Source organism: Chenopodium album, chromosome 6 (assembly GCF_948465745.1).
Source record: "Chenopodium album chromosome 6, dcCheAlbu1.1, whole genome shotgun sequence".
In the NCBI taxonomy this organism is placed as follows: Eukaryota; Viridiplantae; Streptophyta; class Magnoliopsida; order Caryophyllales; family Amaranthaceae; genus Chenopodium; species Chenopodium album.
In genome coordinates this window covers 75,254,591-75,281,437 of record NC_137839.1, presented here as the reverse complement: position 1 = coordinate 75,281,437, position 26,847 = coordinate 75,254,591, and the positions used below count along the sequence as shown (strand labels likewise).

The 26,847-nt window shown below is 37.2% G+C and overlaps 1 protein-coding gene across 2 annotated transcripts; it reads left to right on the top strand.

The window, feature by feature from the left end:
- Nucleotides 1-6,736: 6,736 nt before the first annotated feature.
- LOC145636328 (lysine-specific demethylase JMJ28-like) lies at nt 6,737-13,655 on the top strand. Of its 2 annotated transcripts, none has more exons than XM_081687858.1 (11): nt 6,737-8,732; nt 8,835-8,980; nt 9,789-9,891; nt 10,003-10,135; nt 10,234-10,297; nt 10,406-11,423; nt 11,798-12,325; nt 12,452-12,524; nt 12,608-12,693; nt 12,951-13,070; nt 13,155-13,655. In XM_081687858.1, exons 1-11 carry the CDS (start codon nt 7,254-7,256, stop codon nt 13,233-13,235), a joined length of 3,831 nt encoding a protein of 1,276 aa, XP_081543984.1. In that variant the 5' UTR covers nt 6,737-7,253; the 3' UTR covers nt 13,236-13,655. The 2 variants fall into 2 exon arrangements, with proteins under 2 accessions (XP_081543984.1, XP_081543985.1); XM_081687859.1 differs by having other exon boundaries at nt 10,003-10,140; nt 10,239-10,297.
- The last annotated feature ends 13,192 nt before the right edge of the window (nt 13,656-26,847 follow it).

The following is a 26,847-nucleotide window of genomic DNA, read 5'->3' as shown; positions in this document are numbered from 1 at the left end:
AGGAGCTGAACTGAAATGAATATTTTATAAGAGAAGGAAATTAGGAGCTGAACTGAACTGAACTGAAATGAATATTTTATAAGAGAAGGAAATTAGGAGCTAAACTGAACTGAACGAAACTGAACTGAATTTCAACATAAGAGAACAGGCCCTAAGAGCAATTGACTCATCCGTTTAGACTCGTGACTTTATTATAAACGAATTGATCACGAGGAAAGGACAAAGGCATATGCACCAACATTATCAATAATTCAACAACATTATCTATCAATAATACAATAACACCAACATTATCCAACAACACAAATCATAACAAATTTCAAAACTACAAATAATTAATTGAAAAATTGAAATTACTAGTAAGATTAGATAATGGAAGAAAATTCTTAACCAAGTCTAACTGGGGAATCTGGGGATTGCGAAGAATCCTATTACGAGTGATTAAGGTTGAGAGATCGATAAACAAACAGGTCGGGAGGCAAAGAAAGAGGCATATACACGACATCACCCCCCAAAATCCCTTCCACAAAGGTGAACTAGCATGTCGAAGCCGGCTTTTGGAGCTGGTGATTGGAGGATTGATCATCACTCTGTCGATGAGAAGCGGATCAAGGGCCTACACCATTTGAGATTTTAGATGAGTTATAGAGTATTCAAGTTCATCAGGCATAAATGTTCTTGCCCGGAGAGGTGCAATCATTCCCTACTTGACGGTTGGTCGTTTTCAGGCAAAAAATGTCCTTGAGGAGAGAAGCATAATGTTCAAGAGCTTCACATCGAGCAGCCGCCACCATTGATGAGAGCAAAAAGGAGCAAAAATAATAAACTAGAAAAAAACTAGAAGAAAAACGTAAGGAAGATGCGCGAAGAAACTAGAAGAAAAAAAAATATGGGCGAAGATACTAGAATAAAAAAATGGAGGGGAATTTGAGAAAAGAGTATTTTTTTTCATGTCGATTAACTTGTTGAAGGGGGGAAATCTCAGATGAGAGAGTGTAACGAGATCGGTGGTGGTGTTGTTGTGTACTTGTGTGTTGGTGAAGGATGGGCTTGTATGGCTATTTTGTTCATTTGAAGTGTGTGCCGCAAGAAGTCATTACTCTTTTTTTTTTTAGGTTAGACCTTTAAACGATAACTTGTACTTTCTTCGTTCTTATTTAAACATTACTCTTACAATGTTTGCAATTTTTATGCTATTCACGTACTGATTAGACCACATCTTGTGATTTATATAGGAGAAAAATATACACAGTAGTTATATGAGTTTCAAATTAAGCTTCTAAGGTTCAAAGTTGTTACGGTGATCACAATTATTTCTCTAATATGTTGAGAGACATATTTAGTGTTGCTTATTGAGTCAGGTGATACCACCGTAATGGGTGGTGGAACTTGTATTGAAACCCTAAAAAAGGAAGAAGTTGGCCAAAAGATTCGTGGAGATCAATGTTGGTCAACCTTTTGTGTTGACTCTTATGACAATGAGAATAATAATAAAATAAAATAAAACGCCATCCTCTTTTTTTTTAGGAAAAAACGCCATCCTCTTGAAGGATATGCCAGTGATATACTACTTTTTTCTTGAAATTTTTTTACTCTTTTTTTTGTTAATAACTAGTATTTAGGTCCGGACGATGCCCTAAGTTACTATATTATTTCTATGATAAAAATTTATATTAATATTTAATCATTATTAAATACCATGTAATATGGTAATAGCTTATTGGCTAATACCTTATAGTTGAAACTTAAGATCGTAGGTTCAAATCTTATAAAAACTACTTCCTCTGTTACACATTATGTGCAACAAACCTTGTTGCACGTTTCCCAAGACAAAATTTGTTAATATGTGATTAACAAAGTAAAGACTTTGTGATTAAGGGTAGGAGAGATAAAGGGGGAAAATTAATCAACCACCACTACCACCCACCAGCAGCAACATCCACCACACCCACCGCCCACCAGTAGCAACATCCACCACCACCCACATCTACCCACAGCCCAAAACCACCACCACCACCACCACCTCATCCCGTAATCACCATCTCACCACCACCATCCCATCCCGTCTCATCACCATAACCACCCAAAAACCACTCCAGACAAATCGCATCAACAATCCACCACCCGAGCGAAATCGTCGAACCCTACCACCTGAGCGAAATCGCGAAAACCCACCACCTAAGAGAAATCGTGGAACCCCACCACCACCCTCACTTATCTTACGCACCACGATCTTTCACGATCGATCATCTTTCACCAAATTTGCTTTAGATCTGAGATTTCAAGCTCAAATTCTCCTTTTTCCTAATCAATTACCCACCACGATCCTTTTTTCTGAGCGACTTTGAAAAGGGTAGAAAAGGTGGCAGCGGCTCTGACGAGGGGAGGAGATGAAAACGGCGGCTCTGATGAGGGGAGGAGAAAGTGGCGGTGAACTTCCCGAGGAAAAGGGGCGGCGATCAAACAGAGTGGTGCGTGATTGTGGTGTGGTGGGTGTGAGATCTAAAAGAAGAGAGAGAGAAGTGGTGGTGGTGGCTGAGAGGGAGGAGAGAGACAACGTGGTGGTGGTGTTGGTGGTAGATGTGGTTGTGAGAGGAGAGAGAATGTGGGTTAGGTTTAAATAATGGATGAACTAATTTAGGTTAATAGATTAATAACATGTGATTTGATGTGTTTATTGAAGTTAAATAAGGGTAAATTGGTAATTATGCATAAAAAAATTTACCAAAAGAGGAAAGTTTTAGTTTGTTGCACATAATGTGTAACATCCATTTTTGGAAATTGTTGCAGATAATACATAACGGAGGAAGTATATTTTTAAAAAATTAAGGAGAGTGTCAAGTGGCGCCTAAACTTGTTTAGGAACGTCTTTTAATAGATAGTATAGATTAAGGAGAGTGCCAAGTGGCGGCTAAACTTGTTTAGGAACGTCTTTTAGTAGATAGTATAGATGTCATCCTTTTTTGGGCTTTGACTTAAGACTTGATTATGTCTTCACTCATTCATTAGTGAACCTTTCCTTTTGTTTTTGTCAACAACTCATACTTTCTCTGTTCTTTATTTAAACATTACTCGTACAATGTTTGTATTTTTTTATGCTACTAGTCATAAAGTTAAATTTTAATTAATAAAAATTGATTATATATTTTCCATATCGTCATGTCACAAACATATATTTACACATTTAGTCGATTTCAAATAAAAAAGGTGCATTAGAAATAATAAATGGGGGGTAAAGGTTAGTTTATTAAAAGATAACCCAAAAGTACTCTTAGCTAAAGCAAGAAAAGAGGACACAAAGAGACTAGCTATTAGTTAGTTACGTTCTCTTTTCTAAAACCGCTAATGGCAATAACAATTGTAGTTTTAACACCGGTTTAAGAAAAAAACTGCACATAACTAATAGATGGTCTCTTTGTGTCCTTGGTTAATTCACAAAATTGCAAGTCTTAGCCAAAAGGTAGAAAAGGGAGCGCTGACTGACAAATTCAAAGAGACCGTCTTACAATAAAAACAGGTCTCTTTGACTTTATTTAAAAATACTTGCAAAGCCGCTAACATCGTTAGAGTTTTTAAACTGAACCGAAAACTAATCCTACGTGGACGGTACTTTGGGAGTTTGTTTTCAAAATGAAGCATAATGGGAATTTATTTTTATTTCAACAATGTTTAGGGAAATCGTTCTAAATTTTCTAGTTATAAAATTTAAACATGTCAATTATTTAGGAATGGAGGGAGTATTGAATTGAAATTAACTAGATTGTTGTACTTTCTTGAAATCTAAATATGGCTACATTTAGAACCTCAAATTTAATTACTTATTGTAATTTAGAGTTAATGTAGCCTAATGTGCAAAAATATTATTTCAAAATTTGTCAAGCTCGAGTCATTTAATAAAATAAATAAAAGCTCGAGTCAAAATTTGTCAAGCTCGAGACATTATATCTCATATGAGAGCTTTGGATGATAGGATGGATGAGTTAGACGAAGGGAAGATTTGTTCTGGAGACAGAGAAGTAGACAGGATTGGCTTCAGAATGGGGATAAAAATACATCTTTTTTCCATCAGAAAGCAAGCCAGAGAAGGGCTAGAAACCATATTCGGGAGATAAAAGATGTTGCTGGTAATCTTTACAAGGAAGAAGAGCAAATTTCGGAGGTTCTAGCAAGCCACTTTGAAGATTTATTTTCATCTGGTGGGCATGGTGAAGCGGAGGCAGTTATTGAGAAGGTTGATAAAAATATAACAGAGGAACAATTTGCTGATCTTGCGGCCCCTTTCAATGGTGAGGAAGTGCGTGAAGCGCTCTTCCAAATGCATCCCACAAAAACCCCGGGCCCTGATGGTATGTTTGCAATTTTCTATCAAAAATTCTGGGATATTGTTGGTGATGATGTGATAAAAAATTCTTTGAATATTCTGAATAATGTAGGTGAAATAGGTTCTATTAATCAGACTCATGTTGTTTTAATTCCGAAAAAAAAAAGAATGTGAGTCTCCTGTTGATTTTAGGCCTATTAGTCTGTGCAATGTCTTGTATAAGATAGTTTCAAAAGTTCTAGCAAACAGACTGAAAAAAGTACTACCTACTATTATCAGTGAATCCCAGAGCGGCTTTGTGCCGGGTAGATTAATTACAGACAACATTTTGGTGGCTTATGAATGTTTCCATTATCTGCGGAAAAAGAAGGCAGGGAAAAAAGGCTTTCTGGGGCTGAAGCTTGATTTGAGCAAAGCGTATGACAGAGTAGAGTGGGATTTTTTGGAAAAAATGATGAAAAAATTTGGCTTTCCGGAGGCGTTTGTGAAAAATATTATGAACTGTGTTTCATCGGTTTCTGTTGATGTGTTAGTGAATGGCCATCCGTCTCGGGTTTTCAAGACTAGTAGAGGGCTTCGTCAAGGCGATCCGCTATCCCCTTTTCTGTTTATTATCTGTGCGGAGGGTTTATCAGCTCTTTTGAGGGACGCGGAAAAAAGGAAGTTGATTCATGGGCTAAAAGTTGGTAGGCATGTTGAGCCTATCTCTCACTTGTTTTTTGCAGATGATAGCCTCCTTTTTGTTAGAGCGAATGAGGATGAAAATGATAAAGTCCTAGATATCCTTTCAACCTATGAAGTGGCGTCGGGCCAGAAACTGAATATGGAAAAATCGGAAGTGTCTTTTAGCCGAAACATTGATCGTGAGAAGAAAGATATGCTTCAGATGAAGTTAGCTTTTAAGGCTGTCGAGGGACATGACAAATACCTTGGTCTCCCAACTTACATTGGGGGGTAAAAAAAAATCGTTTTTCAGAGTATTCAGGATCGGGTTTGGAAGAAACTTAAAGGTTGGAAGGAAATTTTTTTTGTCTCAAGCAGGGAGGGAAATTCTCATCAAAGCGGTGGCTCAAGCCATCCCTACTTATGCAATGCAATGCTTTTCAATTCCGATTAGCATTCTTAAAGTGGTTGAAAGAATGTGTAGGAATTTCTTCTGGGGGCAAAAAGGTGAAGAAAGGAAAATTTGTTGGGTTGCGTGGAATAAGCTGTACCGGGCGAAAAATAATGGTGGAATGGGTTTCCGGAATATGCAAATGTTTAACAAGGCTATGCTAGCAAAACAGGCTTGGCGAATTTTGACAAATGAGACTTCTCTCATGTCTCGGGTGCTGAAGGGCAAGTATTTCCCACATTCATCTTTCTTAGAAGCAAAAGTAACCTCTAATTCGAGCTTCACATGGAGGTCAATTATGAGCGTGAAAAATGTGATTGTTAAAGGTGCAAGGATGAGTGTTGGTTCGGGGATCAGTATTCAGATATGGAAGGACCCGTGGTTACCAATGCTGCCTGATTTTCGTATTATGTCACAACGGGTTGAAGGAGAAAGCACTCCGACTTTTGTCAATGAATTGTGGATTGATAAGAAGTGGAACTTGGAGTTGCTAAGTGAGCTATTTAATCAGAGGGAAGGTACGAGTATTAGTAGCATTCCGATTCCTATTTTTGATGAAAGGGATGGGTGGACGTGGCACTACTCGAAGGATGGGAATTATAGTGTTAAAAGTGCTTATAATCTTATGATCGAGGAGGTGGAGCTGGAAAGGGCATCTAATAAGAAAAACCAAAAATATAAAAAGATCATTCTAATAAGATCCTACATGATTAATTTTCGGATTATTTTTACTAAATTGAAATAATTTTTTTATTGAATATTTTCCTTGCATATAATGATATAATTCAGTAATTCACAACAAACGGTCAAAAGGAGGGATGGCCAGATGGTGAGTAGTCTACAACTTAAAGTTCCTTAAGTAAAAACAAACCGAGAAAGTAGTATTTTTTTTTTTTTTTTTTTCTCTTTTTTTGAGGGAAAGAAAGTAATTAGTTGAAGTTATGAAATAAATAGTGCAAAAATTAAAGTGATGTACTTAAAATAAAAACTAGGGAGAGTACCGTAGTTGACTAGTTGTATGTGTGTAAGACATCCATGAAAATTTCACTCCTCTTAATTTCTGGTTCTCAAACATGTTGACCGATAGACAAGATAGTACCAAATTACCAATACACAGTGTCACAATGTTTACAAGTTTTTCCTTCCAAAAAAAAAAAAAAAAAAAAAAAAAAATTACCAGTTTTGATGAAATGAAATTTGTATTCGTACCAAATAATGTAACATTGCACTATTGCAGCGTAGTGCATACCCACACTGTTCATACAGTTCACTTTCAGCCTTGCAGGCTGCAACACTTGCTTTGTTGCAGCAAATGTATCAATGTATGGATACAGAATCATAAATCTACATCACAAATTCATTACCAAAATAAAAACCAATTTTTTAGCAATGACCCACAGGAAATATAAAACCCATTTTTTTTTCTTTTGATGTCAAAAATCTAAATTTCATGATTCATGGGCTTTCATATTGTTTCAATTTATTTTAGCGATTAAACTCAAAACAAAACACGGCCAGATGACACCCCGAAAACAAGAATGTGTTACGGTCCAGTAAGCATAAACATATCTGTATGAGTCTCATCAGATACCCCTGTACTACATTTCACTCCTCTCAATCTTTGCTTCCCAAACAGAAACCCTCTGAAAAAAAAAAACCAAAACCAAAAAAAAAAAAAAAAAAAAAAACCAAAAAATCCAATAACCTGTATTTCATAAACCAATCAAGCAAGCATCTTCACCAAATCACAGTATTCCACCGTTTTCTCTCTCCTTCACTCCACAATTCCCACTTTCTCTCTCTATCTCGGGAATAACAATGGAAGGGGTTTTGGAGGAGCCTTTACCACCGGACGATCTACGATGCAAGAGAACCGACGGCCGTGATTGGCGGTGCAAACGCCCTGTTGTTGACGGCAAATCCTTCTGCCTCTCTCACATCTACCGCGGCCAAAAGCAACGCAATCCCTCTTCTACTCCCAACCCTAAACCCGACCCCAAACCCAAACCCAAACCCCGGATTCGGATCCGCCTTCCTGTCAAACCCGAACCCATTGACGACGTCGTTTACTGCCCACCACCGCTTAACCAAGCTCCCCCGCCGGAAATTGACCCGGTTCCTCCGCCGCCGGTGATGGGTCCGGTGTCGGTGCCGGACCATTTACGGTGTCATAGGAATGATGGGCGGAGTTGGCGGTGTAAGAAGCAGGTTTTGGAAGGGCAGACTCTTTGTGAGGTTCACTTTAATAAGGCTAAGGCCCAGAATCAGAGACGGCCAATGCGGAGGAAGAAGAAGGAGGTGGAGAGAGAAGATGGGCCGGGCCCGATGCCGGAGGTGAGAGAAAATGGGCTTGGGCCGGTGCCGGAAGTGAAAGTTAGGGGTGGGAAGAAACAGGGGAATTCGAAAGCGAAGGGGAATGCAGGTGGGGTTGTGGTGGCAATGGCGGTGCCGGAGAGTTTACAGTGTGCTCGAAGTGATGGCCGAGATTGGCGGTGTAAGAATAAGGTGGTGGAAGGGAAGGATTTCTGTGAGGCGCATTGTAGTAAAATTCAATTGAAGGATTTGGTTGAGGAGGAGAAGAGTAAGAAGGGTAATAAGAGGAAGAAGAAGGCTAAGGGTGGTGATGGTGTGGAGCGAGGGGCGGTACCGGTGGCGAGTAAGAAGGTGGTGATCAAAGTGGAGAAGGAGGATGATTTGGGGGTGGGAGTTGGAATGGAGGTGGAGAAAGGGAATGTGGTTGGTGAGAAGGTGGTGGGGGTGGGGAAAGAGAATTCGAAACGAGTCGTGGAGGAGGAGGAGCTGAGGTGTAAGCGGACCGATGGGCGAGGATGGCGGTGTAAGAGGACGGTGTTGGAAGGGAAGACATTGTGTGAGATACATTATGAGCAAGGGAGGTTGAGGCAGATGAGAATTACAGTTCCTGAAGAACTGAAGCTTCAGAGGGGTGATGGTGGGGAGAAAATTGAGAAGAAATTGAAGAGGAAAAGGGAATTGGAAACGCTGGAGAATAATTCGGATAAAGGGATGAAACGAATGAAAGCTGAATTGATTAGGGTGTTCTTGAGGAGGGAGATTCTTGAGAGTAAGAAGAAGAGTGAAAAACGTCCTGAGGAATCAGGGGAAGTTACTAGGGACTTGCCATATGGGTTAATGGCAATCCCTCCTGCTCCCAATGCTCAGTTTCTTGACAATGCTGGCTCTCTGGGGATCAAAATCGGTGCACATTGTTCGAGTTCTTTGGTTAACAGGAGTTTTCGGTCTAAGAACATTGAGCCTCCTCCTATTAGCTCTTTGAAGGTTGTTACTTTTGGTTTTTAATTTTTGTTCTGTTTTTTGTTAGTTTTTGTTTGATATATAGTGTTGAGTTTCGCTTGTTATGTGCTTTTATTTATTTATTAGGTTGTGCCTTATCCTGGGAATGTTGAGAAAGTAAGGAATAGTGGAAGGAAGAAATGCCATTGGTGTCGGAAGTTTGATAATTTGTGTTTAATCAAGTGTTCAAGCTGTAAGAAGCGGTTTTTTTGTTCTGATTGCATTAAAGAGAGGTACATTCTGTTGATTTTACTCCTTTTCAGATAGAATGAAGTGCAATTTCAGCTTAGGTTGTTGATTCATCTCTTCCAAAATAAGTAGCATAAGTTAGTTAGTCTGTGTTTAATATTTGGAACTGACTAGCAATGTAATTGATAGCCTTGATAGTGCGTTCTAAAGTTTAGGTGATAATGGTGGTGATATGGTATAAGAAAAGTTGGTTAAATGGAGACATAACCTATGGATTGGGGAGAGTTATGTCACTTGATTTATTTCAGAATCTACAATTTTGTTATAGAATGTTTATTTTTGAGCCATTATGGCAGTGCCCTGATAAGTTTTGTATCTGAATTTCCATATTGCAATAACTCAAAATTTCTATAAACAGAGGCTGGAATGTGTCTTTCAACCTTAGTACTAGAATAAATCTTTTCTGCAAGTACTTTCCATGCTTATACTGCCAGCATCGTTGCAAATTCAATAGACCATGGATATATTCTTGAGTCATTTATGTTAAAAATCTGCTAAGTTGGTGATGATTGGTAAGGAACAACCAGGAACTACTCAATATTAGAAGTTAGGAGGGAAAACATTATGATGGATCTACTGTATTTGGACAATCGAATTGTTGATGACTTGATGTACTCTGAAACTGTAATTGTATGACATCTTGTAATGCAACTTTTAATATTTCCCATCAACATAAATATGTGATTAGGGCATTTATCCGTGTTTAGTACTTACACAATACATGCTATCAAAAAAATCAGCTATACCATGATTGATCAATCAGCATCTATTTCATCTTGCTTTATGCTTCAGGTCTGATGATACTGAAGAGGTTAAATTGAGATGCCCAGTTTGTCGTGGAAGCTGCAATTGTAAGGCCTGTAGCTCTTCTAAATCAAAAGACACGGGTGGCAAGGTGATTGCAAACTCTTTTCTGTTTCATTTGGGATGCTTAGGAGGGGGTGTTTATAATACTGTTTGATTATAAGTGTGCTGAGCGTTGACATTTAATCACAAACTGTTGTAGGTAGTTTTGAAGGTGAAATGTAAGCGAAGCAAATTTCAACACTTGCAGTATTTGATAAATTTCCTTCTTCCTATTCTTGTACAAATCAATGAGGAGCAGAGTGCTGAAGTGGAGATGGAGGCAAAGGTCAAAGGTATGGTAGGTCATGAATGTTAAATTTTGGTTTATGCTTCTCAAATCTAAAGTTCCTTCATGAGGATTTCTCCTTTCTGAAGCAATAAATTTTGACAGGGCAGAATCCCTCTGATGTTGAGATTCGACAAGCTGATGTTGGCTGCAGGGATCAATGCTGCTGGTATGTAATTTATTGATCCAGGTTTGATTAGAAATTAGAATGAATATTTTGTAAATAATTTGTAATTCAGTCTTTGATTGCTGGTTCACTGTCTTATCCCTGGATCAGCAATAACTGCAAAAGCCCAATATTGGATATCCACAGAAGCTGCCCGAAATGCTCATACAACCTTTGCTTCAGTTGCTGTCGAGAATACTCTCAGGGTGGATCTCTTGGGGGCACATACCCTAACAGAGCAAAAACACTTTCTCCTTGTTCGAAGAAGTGCTCAGATAATGTAGCAGACCTTGCTGCTTCTGGCCCTTTACTGGACTCAACTTCTTCTGTCCATATGTCATGTCCACCTATGGAGCTTGGTGGTTGTGATAATAGCCTCCTTGACTTGAGATGTATATTCCCATTAAATTGGACCAAGGAACTGGAAATTAGTGCAAAAGAAACAGCTTCTGAACATGACTTCCTACAACATACAAATGGTGTTGTGCATTGTTCATCGTGTATCAGCATTTCTCAGGGAAGCGATAAAAGTAAAGAATTGGCAGCTTCTAGCCGGAAAGAATCTGATGACAACCTCCTTTACTGCCCTAGTACGTCTGATGATCATGACTGTCTGCTTTCTCACTTCCAGAAACATTGGCAAAAAGGACATCCTATAAAGGTCCGTAATGTGCTTCAGTGTGTATGGGGCTTGAGTTGGGACCCACTAGCTATGTTTTGTGGTTATCTAGAAAATGGCTTTAGTAATTGTAAAAACTTGAAAGGTCGTAGTGAAGCTACAAATTGCTCAGACTCATATGATGTCGAAATTGGTACGAAGGAGTCATTCACCGGATCCGTTGAGGAAGGATATATGCTCAAACGTCGTGAAACACTTACAGTGAAGGCAAAGATTTCCTCATACTTTTCCCGGAAACTTCTAGAAGGATATTATAGTGAGATTATTCGTGCCCTACCTCTTCAAGAGTACACAAACCCTGGAATGGGACTTCTGAATGTTGCTGGGAAACTGCCAGAGGATTTTCCAGATTCTAAACTTGGTCCACATGTATGCATCTCATGTGGGAGCAGGGAGGAAGTTGCACGGGGGGAATTGGTGACTAAGCTGTGTTGTAGCTCTTATGACCTGGTGGGTTTTTTTTTTTTTCCCTATATGCCTGTCAGTTCTTGTCAAAATTGCTTACTATTTGAAAATTTTGATGGCCTAAACTTATTAGTCCTGATTCATATGACTACGCGAGTGTTTTTTTTTTTTTAAATTTTTTTTTTTACTTTTATCCTTCAGGGAATTATGGTTGGGTAGGACTTTTTTTAAAAATTTTATTTGTTTTTTACTTTTATCCTTCAGGGAATTATGTTTGGGTAGGACATTTTTATTTTATATCTAAAATTGAGGTGAGCATCTAGAGAATTGTAGTACTTAAGTTAATTTCTTGTAATACCAACAACATGCATTTAAATAATTTCACCTTTGAACTTATTTTCCTTGGTATTCTTTTGCAGGTGAACATCCTAGTACATGTGGGTGATGTACCGTGCTCCTCGGAGCAGTTCAATAAGATTAAGAAGCTAATAAAACGGAATAGTAACACGAAGGATAAAGGTAGTCAGGCTTCTGATAAAGATCTGGATGATGAGACCAGAGTAATAAATAGTGAGATTTCAGTTGAAGCAGGAGATTTGCATAGAGTAGCTGGTGCTTCTTGTTGCTCAGCAGCTACAAATGGTGCTTCTGTTGTCAACCGTCTCCAGGATAATAAATCTTCGCCTACGAAGCTAGTTAACAGTTCTGATACTGATTCTGATGCTTCAATGATTTGCTCCAGGACGAGTCAAAGTCCTGAAAAAGCAGTAGATCAGATACCTCAGTTGGATAGTTTGGGGAATCTCAGTGTGACAGATAAAAGTCCCCCTCCAGGGCCTTCTGGGGCCCAGTGGGATGTCTTTCGCCGACAAGACATCCCAAAGCTCCTAGAATACATTACAAAGCATGTAGATGAATTGAAATTCAGCTATGGCGTTTCAGATAATGTGCGTAAAGCCTGCTTAGAATATATGCTCTTTTTGTTTAGTTCAAGTGATTAATCTGCTATTCTGCTTCCATCCCTCCCCCTCCTCTTTTCCCTGCTGATTCTGATCTTTGGAACTTTCTTGCAGGTAGTTCATCCAATTTTTGATGGAAGTTTCTATCTTGATGCAGATCATAAAATGCAGCTCAAAGAGGAGTTTGGTAAATTTTCACTTTACAGCCATTTTGTTTCCATTTTCTTTCTTTGTTGACTTTACATCATTATGTTTTTTTTTTAATTTCAGAGATTGAACCTTGGTCCTTCAATCAACGCCTTGGCGAAGCAGTGTTTATTCCTGTTGGATGTCCTTATCAAATAAAAAATGTCATGGTAAGCTGCTTTTGTAGGCCTGAGAGTAATTATTATTAGTTAGCAACGTGCAAGAATTCGTGCTTCAAGGTGTTACTGATTGTAGATTGCAGAACTTTTGTAAAGAGCTCATTGTGACTGTTGAAACTTCTAGTTAGACTGCATAGTTGTGTAGTGTTTGCATAATCACGTGTTTTGTTTGAAATGTCCCATTTGACCTTTTTTCCTTGCCTTCTTTGTTTTGATTTATTAATTTTGTCGTGATTTTGTCCTTGAAGTCCTGTGTCAACATCGTTGTCGGATTTGTATCACCTGAAAATGCATCAGAGTGCATCAAGTTGATCAATGAAATCCGTGTTCTTCCTAATAATCACAAGGCAAAACAAGGGAACTTAGAGGTAACTGTTTTTTTAAGTATTCCTTCTTAATGTCTTTTTCTTTTGAGTGAGTGCTTTAGTTACTCATTTTGAGTGTTGGATCAGGTGGAGAAAATGACGATATGCAGTATAGATGAAGCAATAAAAGAAATATACAGATTGCGGAGTGAAGAAGGAAGCCGCTGATGTCAATATATAAATGAGGTAGAACTTAATTGGGTGGAAAAGCAAGGAATGTAGGTTGTTTTCTTTGTGTGTAGTTAGTAGTAGGTTTTGCTATTTAGGCTATTGATCTAATGATTAGAAGAAGTGGCATCTTGTTAATTGAGGTACTGTGCTCGGGAAGGGTGCTGTTAACCTGCTTGTTACAGCAGGTTCAATTCAAATTGTTGAGATTGATTTAGCAGGGTGTATCATTCTTCTTTTAGTAGTGTAAATAATTGCTAGGTGTTCATTTTAGCGCTCATTTGGGTACTTTTGTGCTCCTGGTTTATTGTAGATCCATTGTATCCAAGTTATTCTCAAAATTTTGGCTATCAAGTAAGTTGATGTCCAAAATGTTCTGTAAGAAATTGCAACCAGTAGATGTAGGGCATTTTAAATCGAGTTTTCGTATGACTATTTAACATGAACATTACAGTCTAATGTTGTTTAAGGATTCTGGACATAAACAGAGGATGTAATATGAAATATACAAATTGAAGTTATGGTTTAGAAAGCTGCTTTCATGACATTGGGTTCTGGAATTAAGCATTGATGATTTGCATACTTGTGGATTTCTTATTTAAGCAAGAAATGAGATTCTTTCACAAAAATGTTGTGCTAAATCTCTATGTTACATGGACTCGGCACTCATGTACCCATATTAAACACGTATACGTGTTCAAGTGACAATTTTGTGAAAAAAAATTCCATGATTTTGAACTGAAGTTGTCATATTTAGTCCAATTGTTGAGGATCAAACATGAGTACAAGGTGAAATATCCATGTAACATAGCTAAATTAGATGCCACTTACAAAGATATGATTAGAGCTGTCAAAAGTTGATTCGACCCGAAATACAGACTCAAACTCGATCATTAACCAAACAATCTGAACTCGAAAAAATGGTGACCCAAACCCGACTTGAAACCAAACCTAGACCCGAGTTGACCTGAGTATGTAAGACCCGGACTCGAACATGAACTGACCTGGAGATGACCCGACCCGAATGTAACCCGTAAATTATTGACCTGAACCGAACCCAACTGGAACCGAAATTGAACCAAACCCGTTTTAACCCGTCAAAACCCGAATTTAACCCGACTTGTTACTAACCTAACCTGAATTCAACACGACTTGTTATTAACCTGACCCAAATTCAACCTGACTTGTTACTAACCCGACCAAAATTTTACCAGACCTATTACTAACCTAACCAAAAAATTCAACCCAACCTGTTACTAACCTGATTCGAAATCAACACGACTTGTTATTGACCCGACCTAAATTCAACCCAAATTGTTCCTAACCCGATTTCAAATCACCTTAAATGCAATTTAGACCACCTAATTATTGTTGATCTAAGCATTTTGTCTAGGCTGACCAAGTCGGTCAAGGCCAGCAAAAGAAAGAAGCATCATCCTCAAATTTAAGAGTTAAATGTAGTATATAATTGTTGTATGGTCAAAGGAGATAATCATCTTCCTAAATTATAGACTATAGTTCCCTAATATATTGCCATATATATTATAGTCAAAAGAAATAATTAACTTGATAAAAATGATAATTATCTAGTTATAATTAGTTGAACCCGAATATTACCTGACTTGGAAATTACCCGACCTGATTGTAACCTACAAATTATTGACTTGAACATAACACGACTAGCATCCGAGAATGACCCGACTTGGAAATGATCCAACCTGATTATAACCCACAAATTATTGACTTGAACCGAACCCGACTTGAACCCGAGAATGACCCGACTTGAAAATGACCCGACCTAATTATAACCCAAAAATTATTGACATGAAATGAACCCGACTCAAACCCGAGAATGACCCGACCTTATTCTAACCCACAAAATATTGACTTGAACCGAATCCAACTCCAATTCAAGAATTACCCTAAACCCGTTTTAACCCGAATTAAACCCGACCTATTGTTCACACAACCCGAGTGTAACCTGACCTATTATTAACCGACCTAAACCCGACCCTAACCCGATAAGAAGTATGACCCGACGTGAACGACTCAAGCATGACCCAACCCAAACCCAACCCACATAGGTTATGGAATAAATCCGAATTGATCGACCCACTCTTACTGACCCAAACCCGACCCGTTTACCCGAATTGACAGCTCAACCCGAAACCTCCAAAATTTTTCAAAAAACGTGGATATTAGCCTTCAATTTCAGAATTCTTTTTTTCACCCGGAAATAAAAATTGCCGAAATGTTTATGATGGTCCCTAATACCCTCCGGGAGTCTAGTTGGCTAGGTGGAACCTCCAATTTGCTTTTAAACTACCAATTATCCAGTTTACAACTTGCACCGACTTTATTAACTCAAGTCTGCCACGAACATTTATGACAACATATTTTGATCATATATGGTTCCAAACGGCATTACATGACCCCGAGATGAATCCCTTAAAATCTCAATGCTTTTCAACACCTAACCCCAAAAACATCGAAATTTCTCAAAAAGGGTGAATATTAGCCTTCAATTTTGGAATTTTTTGACTTTTTTTCGCCCGGATATAAAAATTGCCAAAATGTTTACCATGGTCCCTAATACCTTCCGGGGGTCTAATTGGGTGGGTGGAACCATCCAATTTGCCTTTAAACTACCAATTTACCGGTTTACAACTTGCACTGATTTCATTCAAGCCTACCACGAACATTTATGACCACAAATAATGATCATATATGGTTGCAAATGACATTATACGACCCCGAGTTGTATTCACTAGAATTTCAAGACTTTTCGACACCGGACCCCGAATACTCCAAAAATTTTCAAAAAGTGTGGATATAGCCTTTAATTTTTGAATTTTTTGTTTTTTTTTTCGCCAGAAAATAAAAATTGCTGAAATGTTTACCATGTTCGCTAATACCTTCCGAGAGTCCAATTGGGTGGGTGAAAACATCCAATTTGCCTTTAAACGGCCAATTTTCCGGTTTACAACTAGCGTCGATTTAATAAACTCAAACCTAACACAAACATATATGACAACATATAATGATCATATATGGTTCCAAACGACATTACATGAACCCGAGATGTATCACCTAAAATCTAAAGGTTTTTCGACCCCGGGCTCTGAAGCCTCCAAAATTTCTCAAAAAGCGTGGATATTAGCCATCAATTTTGGGATTTTTTTTTTTACTTTTTTTCGCCCACAAAATAAAATTGCCGAATGTTTACCACGGTCCCTAATACCTTCTTAGAGTCCAATTAGGTGGGTAGAACCATCCTACTTGCCTTCAAACGACCAATTTACCGATTTACAACTTGCACCGATTTAATAAACTCAAGCCTACTACGAACATTTACGCCAACATATAATGATCATAAATGGTTCCAAACGACATTATATGACCCCGATATGTATCCCTTAAAATCTTAAGGCTTTTCGACAACGGGCCCCGAAACCTCCAAATTTTCATAAAATGCATGGATAATTAGCCTTTAATTTTGGAAATTTTTAACTTTTTTTCACCCGAAAATAAAAATTGCCGAAATGTTTACCATGGTCCCTAATATCCTCCGGGAGTCCAATTTGGTGGGTGGCACCATCCAATATGCCATTAAACATCCAATTTATCGGTTTACAACTTACACTAATTTCATTACCTAAAGCCTACCACGAACATTTATGACAACAAATAATGATCATATATGGTTCCAAACGGCATTTTATGACCCTGAAATATATCCCCTAGAATTTCAATACTTTTCGACACCGGGCTCCGAAACCTCCAAAATTACTCAAAAAGCGTGGATATTAGCCTTCAATTTTGGAAATTTTTTACTTTCTTCACCCGGAAATAAAAATTGCCGAAATGTTTACCCTGATCCCTAATACCATCCGGGAGTCCAATTGGGTGGGTGGAACCATCCAATTTGCCTTAAATCGACAAATTTACCGGTTTAAACTTGCACCGATTTCATTAACTAATACCTAAAACGAACATTTATGACAACATATAATGATCATATATGGTTCCAAACGGCATTATATGAACCCGAGATATATCACCTAAAATCTAAAGATTTTTCGACCCCAGGAAACCTACAAAATTTCTCAAAAAGCGTGGATATTAGCCTTCAATTTTGAGATTTTTTTTTTACTTTTTTTCGCCCGCAAAATAAAAATTGCCGAAATGTTTACCACGGTCCCTAATACCTTCCGAGAGTCCAATTACGTGGGTGGAACCATCCTATTTACCTTCAAACGGCCAATTTACCGGTTTACAACTTGCACTGATTTAATTAACTCAAGCCTACTACGAACATTTACGACAACATATAATGATCATAAATGGTTCCAAGCGACATTATAAGACCCCGATATGTATCCCTTAAAATTCTAAGGCTTTTCGACAACGGGTCCCGAAACCTCCAAAATTTCATAAAATTCGTGGATAATTAGCCTTTAATTTTGGAAATTTTTAACTTTTTTTCACCCGAAAATAAAAATTGCCGCAATGTTTACCATGGTCCCTAATATCCTCCGGGAGTCCAATTTGGTGGGTGGAACCATCCAATTTGCCATTAAACGTCTAATTTACCGGTTTACAACTTGTATTAATTTCATTACCTAAAGCCTACCACGAACATTTATGACAACAAATAATGATCATATATGGTTCCAAACGGAATTTTATGACCATGAGATATATCCCCTAGAATTTCAATACTTTTCGACACCGAGCTCCGAAACCTCCAAAATTACTCAAAAAGCGTGGATATTAGTCTTCAATTTTGGAATTTTTTTATTTTTTTTTTCGCCCGGAAATAAAAATTGCCGAAATGTTTACCCTGTTCCCTAATACCATCCGGGAGTCCAATTGGGTGGGTGGAACCATCCAATTGCCTTTACACGACAAATTTACCGGTTTAAACTTGCACCGATTTCATTAACTAATGCCTAAAACGAACATTTAAGATAACAGATAATGATCATTTATGGTTCCAAACGACATTATATGACACCACGATGTATGCCCTAAAATCTCATTTCTTGTCGACACCGAGCCTCGAAACCTTTGAAATTTCTCAAAAAAGATGGATATTAGCCTTCATTATTGGAAATTTTTTGACTCCTTTTCGCACAGAAATAAATTTTTTTTACCATGTTCCCTAATACTCCTAGAAAGTCTAATTGGGCGAGTGAAACCATCCAATTTGCCTTTAAACGACAAATTTACCGGTTTCCAACTTGCACCGATTTCATTAACTCAAGCCTACCACGAACATATATGACAACAAATAATAATCATAGATGGTTCCAAACGACATAATATCACCCCGAGATATATTCACTAGAATTTCAAGACTTTAAAACTAAGGGCCCTGAATACTCCAAAATTTCTTAAAAACCGTGGATATAAGCCTTCAATTTTTGAATTTTTGACTTTTTTTCGCCCAAAAATAAAAATTGCCGAACTGTTTACCATGGTCTCTAATACCCTCTGGGAGTCCAATTGGGTAGGTGGAATCATCCAATTTGCTTTTAAACAACCAATTTAACGATTTACAACTCTCACCGATTTCATTAATTCAAGCCTACCGCGAACATTTATAAAAACATATAATGATCATATATGGTTCCAAATGGCATTATATGACCCCGAGATGTATCTCCTAAAATCTCAAGACTTTTAGGCAACAGGCCCCGAAACCTCCAAAATTTCTCAAAAAGCATGGATATTAGCCTTTAATTTTTGATTTTTTTTTAACTATTTTTTGCCCGTAAATAAAAATTGCCAAAATGTTTACCATGTTCCCTAATACCCTTCGGGAGTCCCATTGGGTGGCTGGAACCATCCAATTTGCTTTTAAACGACAAATTTATCGATTTACAACTTGCACCGATTTCATTAACTCAAGCCTACCACAAACATTTATGACAACATATAATGATCATATATTGTTCCAAACGGCATTATATGACCACGACATGTATTCTCTAAAATTTCAATACTTTTCAGCACCGATCCCCGAAACCATAAAAATTTCGCAAAATGCGTTGATATTAGACTTCAACTTTTGATTTTTTCGAGTTTTTCTCGCTCGGAATTTTACCATGGTCCCTAATACCCTCCGAGAGTTCGATTAGAAGGGTGGAACCATCCAATTTTCCTTTTACCGGTTTACAACTTTATCGATTTTATTAACTAAAGCCTACCACGATCATTTATAACAACATATAATGATCATATATATTTCCAAACGGCATTATATGATCCCGAAATGTATCCCCTAAAGTTTCAAGGCTTTTTGACATCGATACCCGAAACCTTAAAAATTTCGCAAAATGCGTGGATATTAGCCTTCAATTTTGAAATTTTTTGACTTTTTTTCGCTCGAGAATAAAAATTGTCGAATTGTTTACCATGTTCCCTAATACCCCTCGGTAGACAAATTGGTTGGGTGGAACCATCCAATTTGCTTTTAAACGGCCAATTTTCCAGTTTACAACTTACACCGATTTCTTTAACACAAGCCTACAAGGAACATTTATGACAACAAATAATGATCATATATGGTTCACAACGGCATTATTTGACCTTGAGATGTATCCCCTAAAATATCAACACTTTTTGACAACGTGACCCAAAACCTCCAAAATTACTCAAAAAGCGTGGATATTAGCCTTCAATTTTGGAATTTTTTGACTTTTTCTCGCCCGTAAATAAAAATTGCGGAAATATTTACCATGGTCCCAAATACCCTCCGGGAGTCCCATTGGGTGGGTGGAACCATTCAATTTGACTTTAAACGACAAATTTACCAATTTCAACTTGCATCGATTTCATTAACCCAAGCCTACCACAAACATTTATGACAACATATAATGATCATATATGGTTACAAACGACATTATATGACCCCGAGATGTATTCCCTAAAATTTCAATACTTTTTGACACCGAGCCCTGAATCCTTCAAAATTACGCAAAATACGTGGATATTAGTCTTTAATTTTGAAATTTTTTGACTATTTTTCGCTCGAAAATGAAAATTGTCAAAATGTTTACCATGGTCCCTAATATCCTCCGGGAATCCAATTGGGTAGGTGTAGACACCCATTTGTGTCTCCCCAAAACCAAACCCAGTGATGAGTACCTTTCACGTCGAATCATAATCGAATGAAGCGAAGGTGTGGAAAGTCTAGTGTTGCGGAAAGTTTTATTTCTTTTCTCTTCTCTCTGTTTTTGAAAACTTATTTTAAGAAAACAGTCAATCCAGTTTGGTTGGTCGGGTCCAATAGTAGTGTAGTTGGATGGGGCTTGCAAAGACCTTTCCAACGATATATTATAAGCCCAATTCCGATGAATATTGAGGAAGTTATGGCCAATTTACTAAACTGGGCCCGGTTTGAGCTTTATATACGACCCAATGATCTAGGGGAGGGCCTAATATGATTTATCATTCCTAATGCAATTAGGAATGGTTTTAGTCTTCTAGAATCTTCTAGAAGGTTCTTTTCATTCCTAATTCAATTAGCATTGATAAATTGACTTTTGTTGACTTTTCAGAGTTTTAATCAAAATCAAATAGCATTTTTGAGGAAATTATATGATTTTATCCTCTAGTACGGCAAATTTATCTGATTTTCGAAGACGCGTTAAAATCAGGCTTGGCGCCTAACCCCAGGCCTTGGCGCCTGGAACCAGGCCTGGCGTCTGGCGCTAGCCATTGGCGCCTGGCGCTAGTGTTGGTGCCTAGCGCCAGCTCTGTTTTTTGTGCGTTAGACTCTGTTTTGTTTAATTTATCTTTTTGGCTGATTTTCTCTATAAATATCGTATTAAAAACTCCGTTTTGATTCACCTATTCTCACTAATCATTCACCAATTCTCATCATCTACATCCATCATTCACCTACAATCAGTTTTAATTAGCATTCTCTTTATCATTCAATTCTTTCTTCTTACTTTGCTTTTTACATACAAAATTCCGCATTCACAAGATCTAGAAACACCTAGCCATATTCGAAGTTGCCTTCGCCCTAGACGTGAAAGGTTTAATTTCTGAGGGTTTGGTCCCAAATCTCTCTTTCAATTATTTAATTTGATTGTTTGTTTATTATTTTCCTTGAAGTTACTAACGTGTGTATTTTGTTATTAGAAAGAGGTACGAGGCATCAAAGTAAGTGCTTTAATTGTTTTATTGATATTATGATGTAGAAATCATGTTTACATTGTTGATATTCCTAGTATCATGTCTAGGGTATTTTTAATATTAAATATGATTGTTATGATGCTTCCTATGTTCTTCCTAATATTTATGATTGTTAGTATCATGTTAGGGCTAAAGCTTTGATTTTTATTGCTTAGTGACATGCTAGGGTTTGTTATTAATCTTGTTAGTATCATGCCTAGTATCTTGCTATTATTATTATGCTTTAATATTAACATGAACATGATTATGATTATAATTGTTATAATTATTATTATTATTTTGATGATGATATTTATCATGATATTGATTATTATTATGTTGCTTGATATTTTATGTTTATTGCTTGATCACACCTTTTATTGCATGTTTAAAGGGAATTGGTACTTGTAATCACGCTTTATAAGATATTAATAATCTTGTTTAGGGTTAATATGATTATAATTCAAGTGATCGCCAATAATAGATTTATTTGTGCATTAAATTCAACCAACATAGATTAAACAGGTTTAGGGTTAATCCTATTGATTGCATGTTAGTCAGAAAGCGCACATGAATACGATCAGAATAAAGTAGAGGCCTATTATTAGGGCAGGTTCAATCTCTTTTAGGTTGGATTTGTACCATCATCCTCGAACCCTTATTTGGTTCTAGACCTTATGGAGTTGGCGATCTCTTGGATCGTTAAGGGGTGTAACCTTCACCTCGTGAACGGTTTACAAGTTCCTTAAAAAACTTGTTGGCGACTCTTTTGCTCTATCTTCTTCCCTTTTGGACGCCACCGTACTTTAGTGTATGATCACAGTGGGGTTCAAGCTAGTGGGATTAAGGCTTGAAATATTCCCTACAGTAGGTGAAACTATCCAATTTGCCTTAAGACGACCAATTTACCGGTTTACAACTTCATCGATTTCATTAACTCAAGCCCACCACGAACATTTATAACAACATATAATGATCATATATATTTCCAAATAGCATTATATGACCCGAGATTTATCCCCTAAAGTTTCAAGGCTTTTCGACACCGATCCCCAAAACCTTAAAAACTTCGCAAAATGGTGGATATAAGCCTTCAGTTTTGAATTTTTTTTAACTTTTTTTCGCTCGAAAATAAAAATTATCGAACTGTTTACCATGGTGCCTAATGCCCTTTAGTAGACCAATTGGTTGGATGAAACCATCCAATTTGCTTTTAAACGGCCAATTTTCCAGTTAACAACTTACATTGATTTCTTTAACTCAAGCCACAACATTTAATGATCATATATGATTCACAACGACATTATATGAAATCGAGATGTATCCCCTAAAATCTCTAGACTTTTTGACAACGGGACCGGAAACTTCCAAAATTACTCAAAAAGTGTGGATATTAGACTTTAATTTTGGAATTTTTTGACTTTTTTTTCTCGCCTGTAAATAAAAATTGCCGAAATATTTACCATGGTCCCAAATACCCTCCGGGAGTCCCATTGGGTGGGTGGAACCATTCAATTTGACTTTAAACGGCAAATTTACCGATTTACAACTTGCACCGATTATATTAACTCAAGTCTACCACAAACATTTATGACAATATATAATGATCGTATATGGCTCCAACCGGCATTATATGACCCCGAGATGTATTACCTAAAATTTCAATACTTTTTGACGCCGAGCCCCGAATTCTTCAAAATTTAGAAAAATACTTGGATATTAGTCTTCAATTTTGGAATTTTTTGACTTTTTTAGCTTGGAAACAAAAATTGCCAAAATGTTTACCATAGTCCCTAATATCCTCCGGGAGTCCAATTGGGTGAGTGGAACAATCCAATTTTCCTTAAGACGACCAATTTACCGGTTTACAACTTCATCGATTTCATTAACTTAAGCCTACTACGAACATTTATAACAACATATAATTTTTGAAGCATCGGGGCTCGGTGTCAAATATTATATGTTGTTATAAATAGTCATGAGATCTCAATTTTTATTTACCATGGTGGCAATTTTTTATCGGGGCTCGGTGTCAAATAGTAAAAAAAATGTTATAAATATTCAAATATAATTCATGAACTTAAGCCATCAATTTTTGATTTTTTTGGCTTTTTTTCGCCTCGTAAATAAAAATTGCCAAAATGTTTACCATGGTCCCTAATACCCTCCGGGAGTCCCATTGGATGGGTGGAACCATCCAATTTTCCTTTAAACGACAAATTTACCGATTTACAACTTGCACTGATTTCCTTAAATCAAGCCTACCACAAACATTTATGACTACATATAATGATCATATCCAAACGGCATTATATGACCACGATTTGTATTCCCTAAAATTCAATACTTTTCGACACCGATCCCCGAAACCTTAAAAATTTTGCAAAATGCGTGGATATTAGTCTTCAATTTTGGAATTTTTTTACTTTTTTTCGCTCAAAAATAAAAATTGTCGAAATGTTTACCATGGTCCCTAATATCCTCCGGTAGTCCAATTGGTTGGGTGGAATCATCCAATTTGCTTTTAAACGACCAATTTACCAGTTTACAACTTACACCGATTACTTTAACTCAAACCTACCAGGAATATCTATGACAACATAAAATGATCATATATGGTTCCAAAAGGCATTATATGACCCCCGTGATTTATCCCCCTAAAATCTCAAGACTATTTGACAACGGTACCCGAAACCTCCAAAATTACTCAAAAGCGTGGATATTAGTCTTCAATTTTGGAATTTTTGTAACTTTTTTTCGCCCGTAAATAAAAATTGCCGAAATTTTTATCATGGTCCCTAATACCTTCCGGGAGTCCCATTGGGTGGGTGGAACCATCCAACTTGCCTTTACACGACAAATTTACCGATTTTCAACTTGCATCAATTTCATTAAATCAAGCCAACCACTAACATTTATGACAATATATAATGATCATAAATAGTTCCAAACAGCATTATATGACCCCGAGATGTGTTCCCTAAAATTTCAATACTTTTTGACACCGAGCCCTGAATCCTTTAAAAATTCGCAAAATACGTGGATATTAGTCTTCAATTTTGGAATTTTTTGACTTTTTTTCGCTCGTAAATAAAAATTGCCAAAATTTTTATTATGGTCTCTTATACCCTCCGGGAGTCCCATTGGGTGGGTGGAACCATCTAACTTGCCTTTAAACGGCAAATTTACCGATTTACAACTTGCACCGATTTCATTAAATCAAGCCAACCACGAACATTTATGACAATATATAATGATCATATATGGTTCCAAACGGCATTACATGACCCCGAGATGTGTTCCCTTAAATTTCAATACTTTTTGACACCGAGCCCTGAATCCTTTTAAATTTCCCAAAATATGTGGATATTAGTCTTCAATCTTGGAATTTTTTGACTTTTTTTTACTCGGAAATAAAAATTGCCAAAATGTTTACCATGGTCCCTAATATCCTCCGGGAGTCCAATTGGGTGGGTGGAACCATTCAATTTGCCTTAAAACGACCAATTTACCGGTTTACAACTTCATCGATTTCATTAACTTAAGCCTACCACGAACATTTATAACAACATATAACGATCATATATAGTTCCAAACGGCATTATATGACCCCCGAGATGTATCCCCTAAAATCTCAAGATTATTTGACACCGGGACCCGAAACCTTCAAATTTTCTCAAAAATCGTGGATATTAGCCTTCAATTTTGGAATTTTTTGACTTTTTTTCTCTCGAAAATAAAAATTGTCGAAATGTTTACCATGGTCCCTAATACCCTCTGGTAGTCCAATTGGTTGGGTGGAACCATCCAATTTGCTTTTAAACGACCAATTTACCAGTTTACAACTTACACTGAATTCTTTAACTCAAGCCTACGAGGAACATTTATGACAACATATAATGATCATATATGGTTCCAAACGGCATTATAAGACCACGAGATTTATCCCCTAAAATCTCAAGACTTTTTGACAACCTGAAACCTCCAAAATTACTCAAAAAGCGTGGATCTTAACCTTTAATTTTGGTATTTTTTGACTTTTTATCTTCCGAAAATAAAAATTTCCAAAATGTTTACCATGGTCCCTAATACCCTCCGGGAGTCCAATTTGGTGGGTGAAACCATCCAATTTGCTTTTAAACGACCAATTTACTGGTTTACAACTTGCACCAATTTCATTAACTCAAACATACCATGAAAATCTATGACAACGTATAATGATAAAAAATGTTTCCAATCGGCATTATATGACCCCCAGAAGTATTCCCTAAAATTTAAAGACTTTGCAACACCAGGCCTCGAAACCTCCAAAATTTTTCAAAAAACATGGACATTAGCCTTCAATTTTGGAAATTTTTGACTTGTTTTCGCCCAGAATAAAAATTGCCGAAATGTTCATCATGGTCCCAAATACCCTCCGAGAGTCCAATTGGGTGAGTGAAACCATCCAATTTGTCTTTAAACGGCCAATTTACCGGTTTACAACTTGCACCGATTTACTGGTTTACAACGACCAATTTCATTAAGTTGCACTGAACCCGACTTGAACCGAAATTTACCCAAATCTGTTTTAACTCGTCAAAACTCGTATTTAACCCGACTTGTTACTAACTTGACCTGTATTCAACCCGACCCGTTCCTAACCCGACTCGAATTTAACCCAACTTGTTACAAACCCGACCCGAAATCAACCCGACTTGTTATTGACCTTACCCAAATTAAACCCAAATTTTTATTGACCCGACCCGAATTTTACCAACCTATTACTTACCCGACCCAAAAATTTTACCCGATCTGTTACTAACTCGACTCGAAATTAACACGACTTGTTATTGAACCGACCTAAATTCAACCCAAATTATTCCTGAACCGATTTCAAATCACCTTTAATGCAATTTAGACCACCTTATTATTGTTGATCAAAGCATTTTGTCTAGGAAGACCAAGTCGGTCCAGGCCAGCAAAAGAAAGGAGCATCATCCTCAAATTTAAGAGTTAAATATAGTACTTGAATACATTTGTTGTATGGTCAAAGGAGATAATTATCTTCCTAAATTATAGACTATAGTTCCCTAGTATATTGCCATATATATTATAGTCAAAGGAAATAATTAGCTTGATAAAAATGATAATTATCTATTTATAGTTAGTTAAACTCGAATATGACCTGACTTGGAAATGACCCGACCTGATTGTAACCTGCAAATTATTGACTTGAACATAACCCGACTTGAATCCGAGAATGACCCCACTTGAAAATGACCCAACCTGATTACAACCCGCAAATTATTGACTTGAATCGAACCCGACTTGAACCCAAGAATGACCCGACTTGAAAATGACCTGATCTGATTATAATCCACAAATTATTGACTTGAACCGAACCCGACTCAAACCCGAGAATGACCTGACCTGATTCTAACCC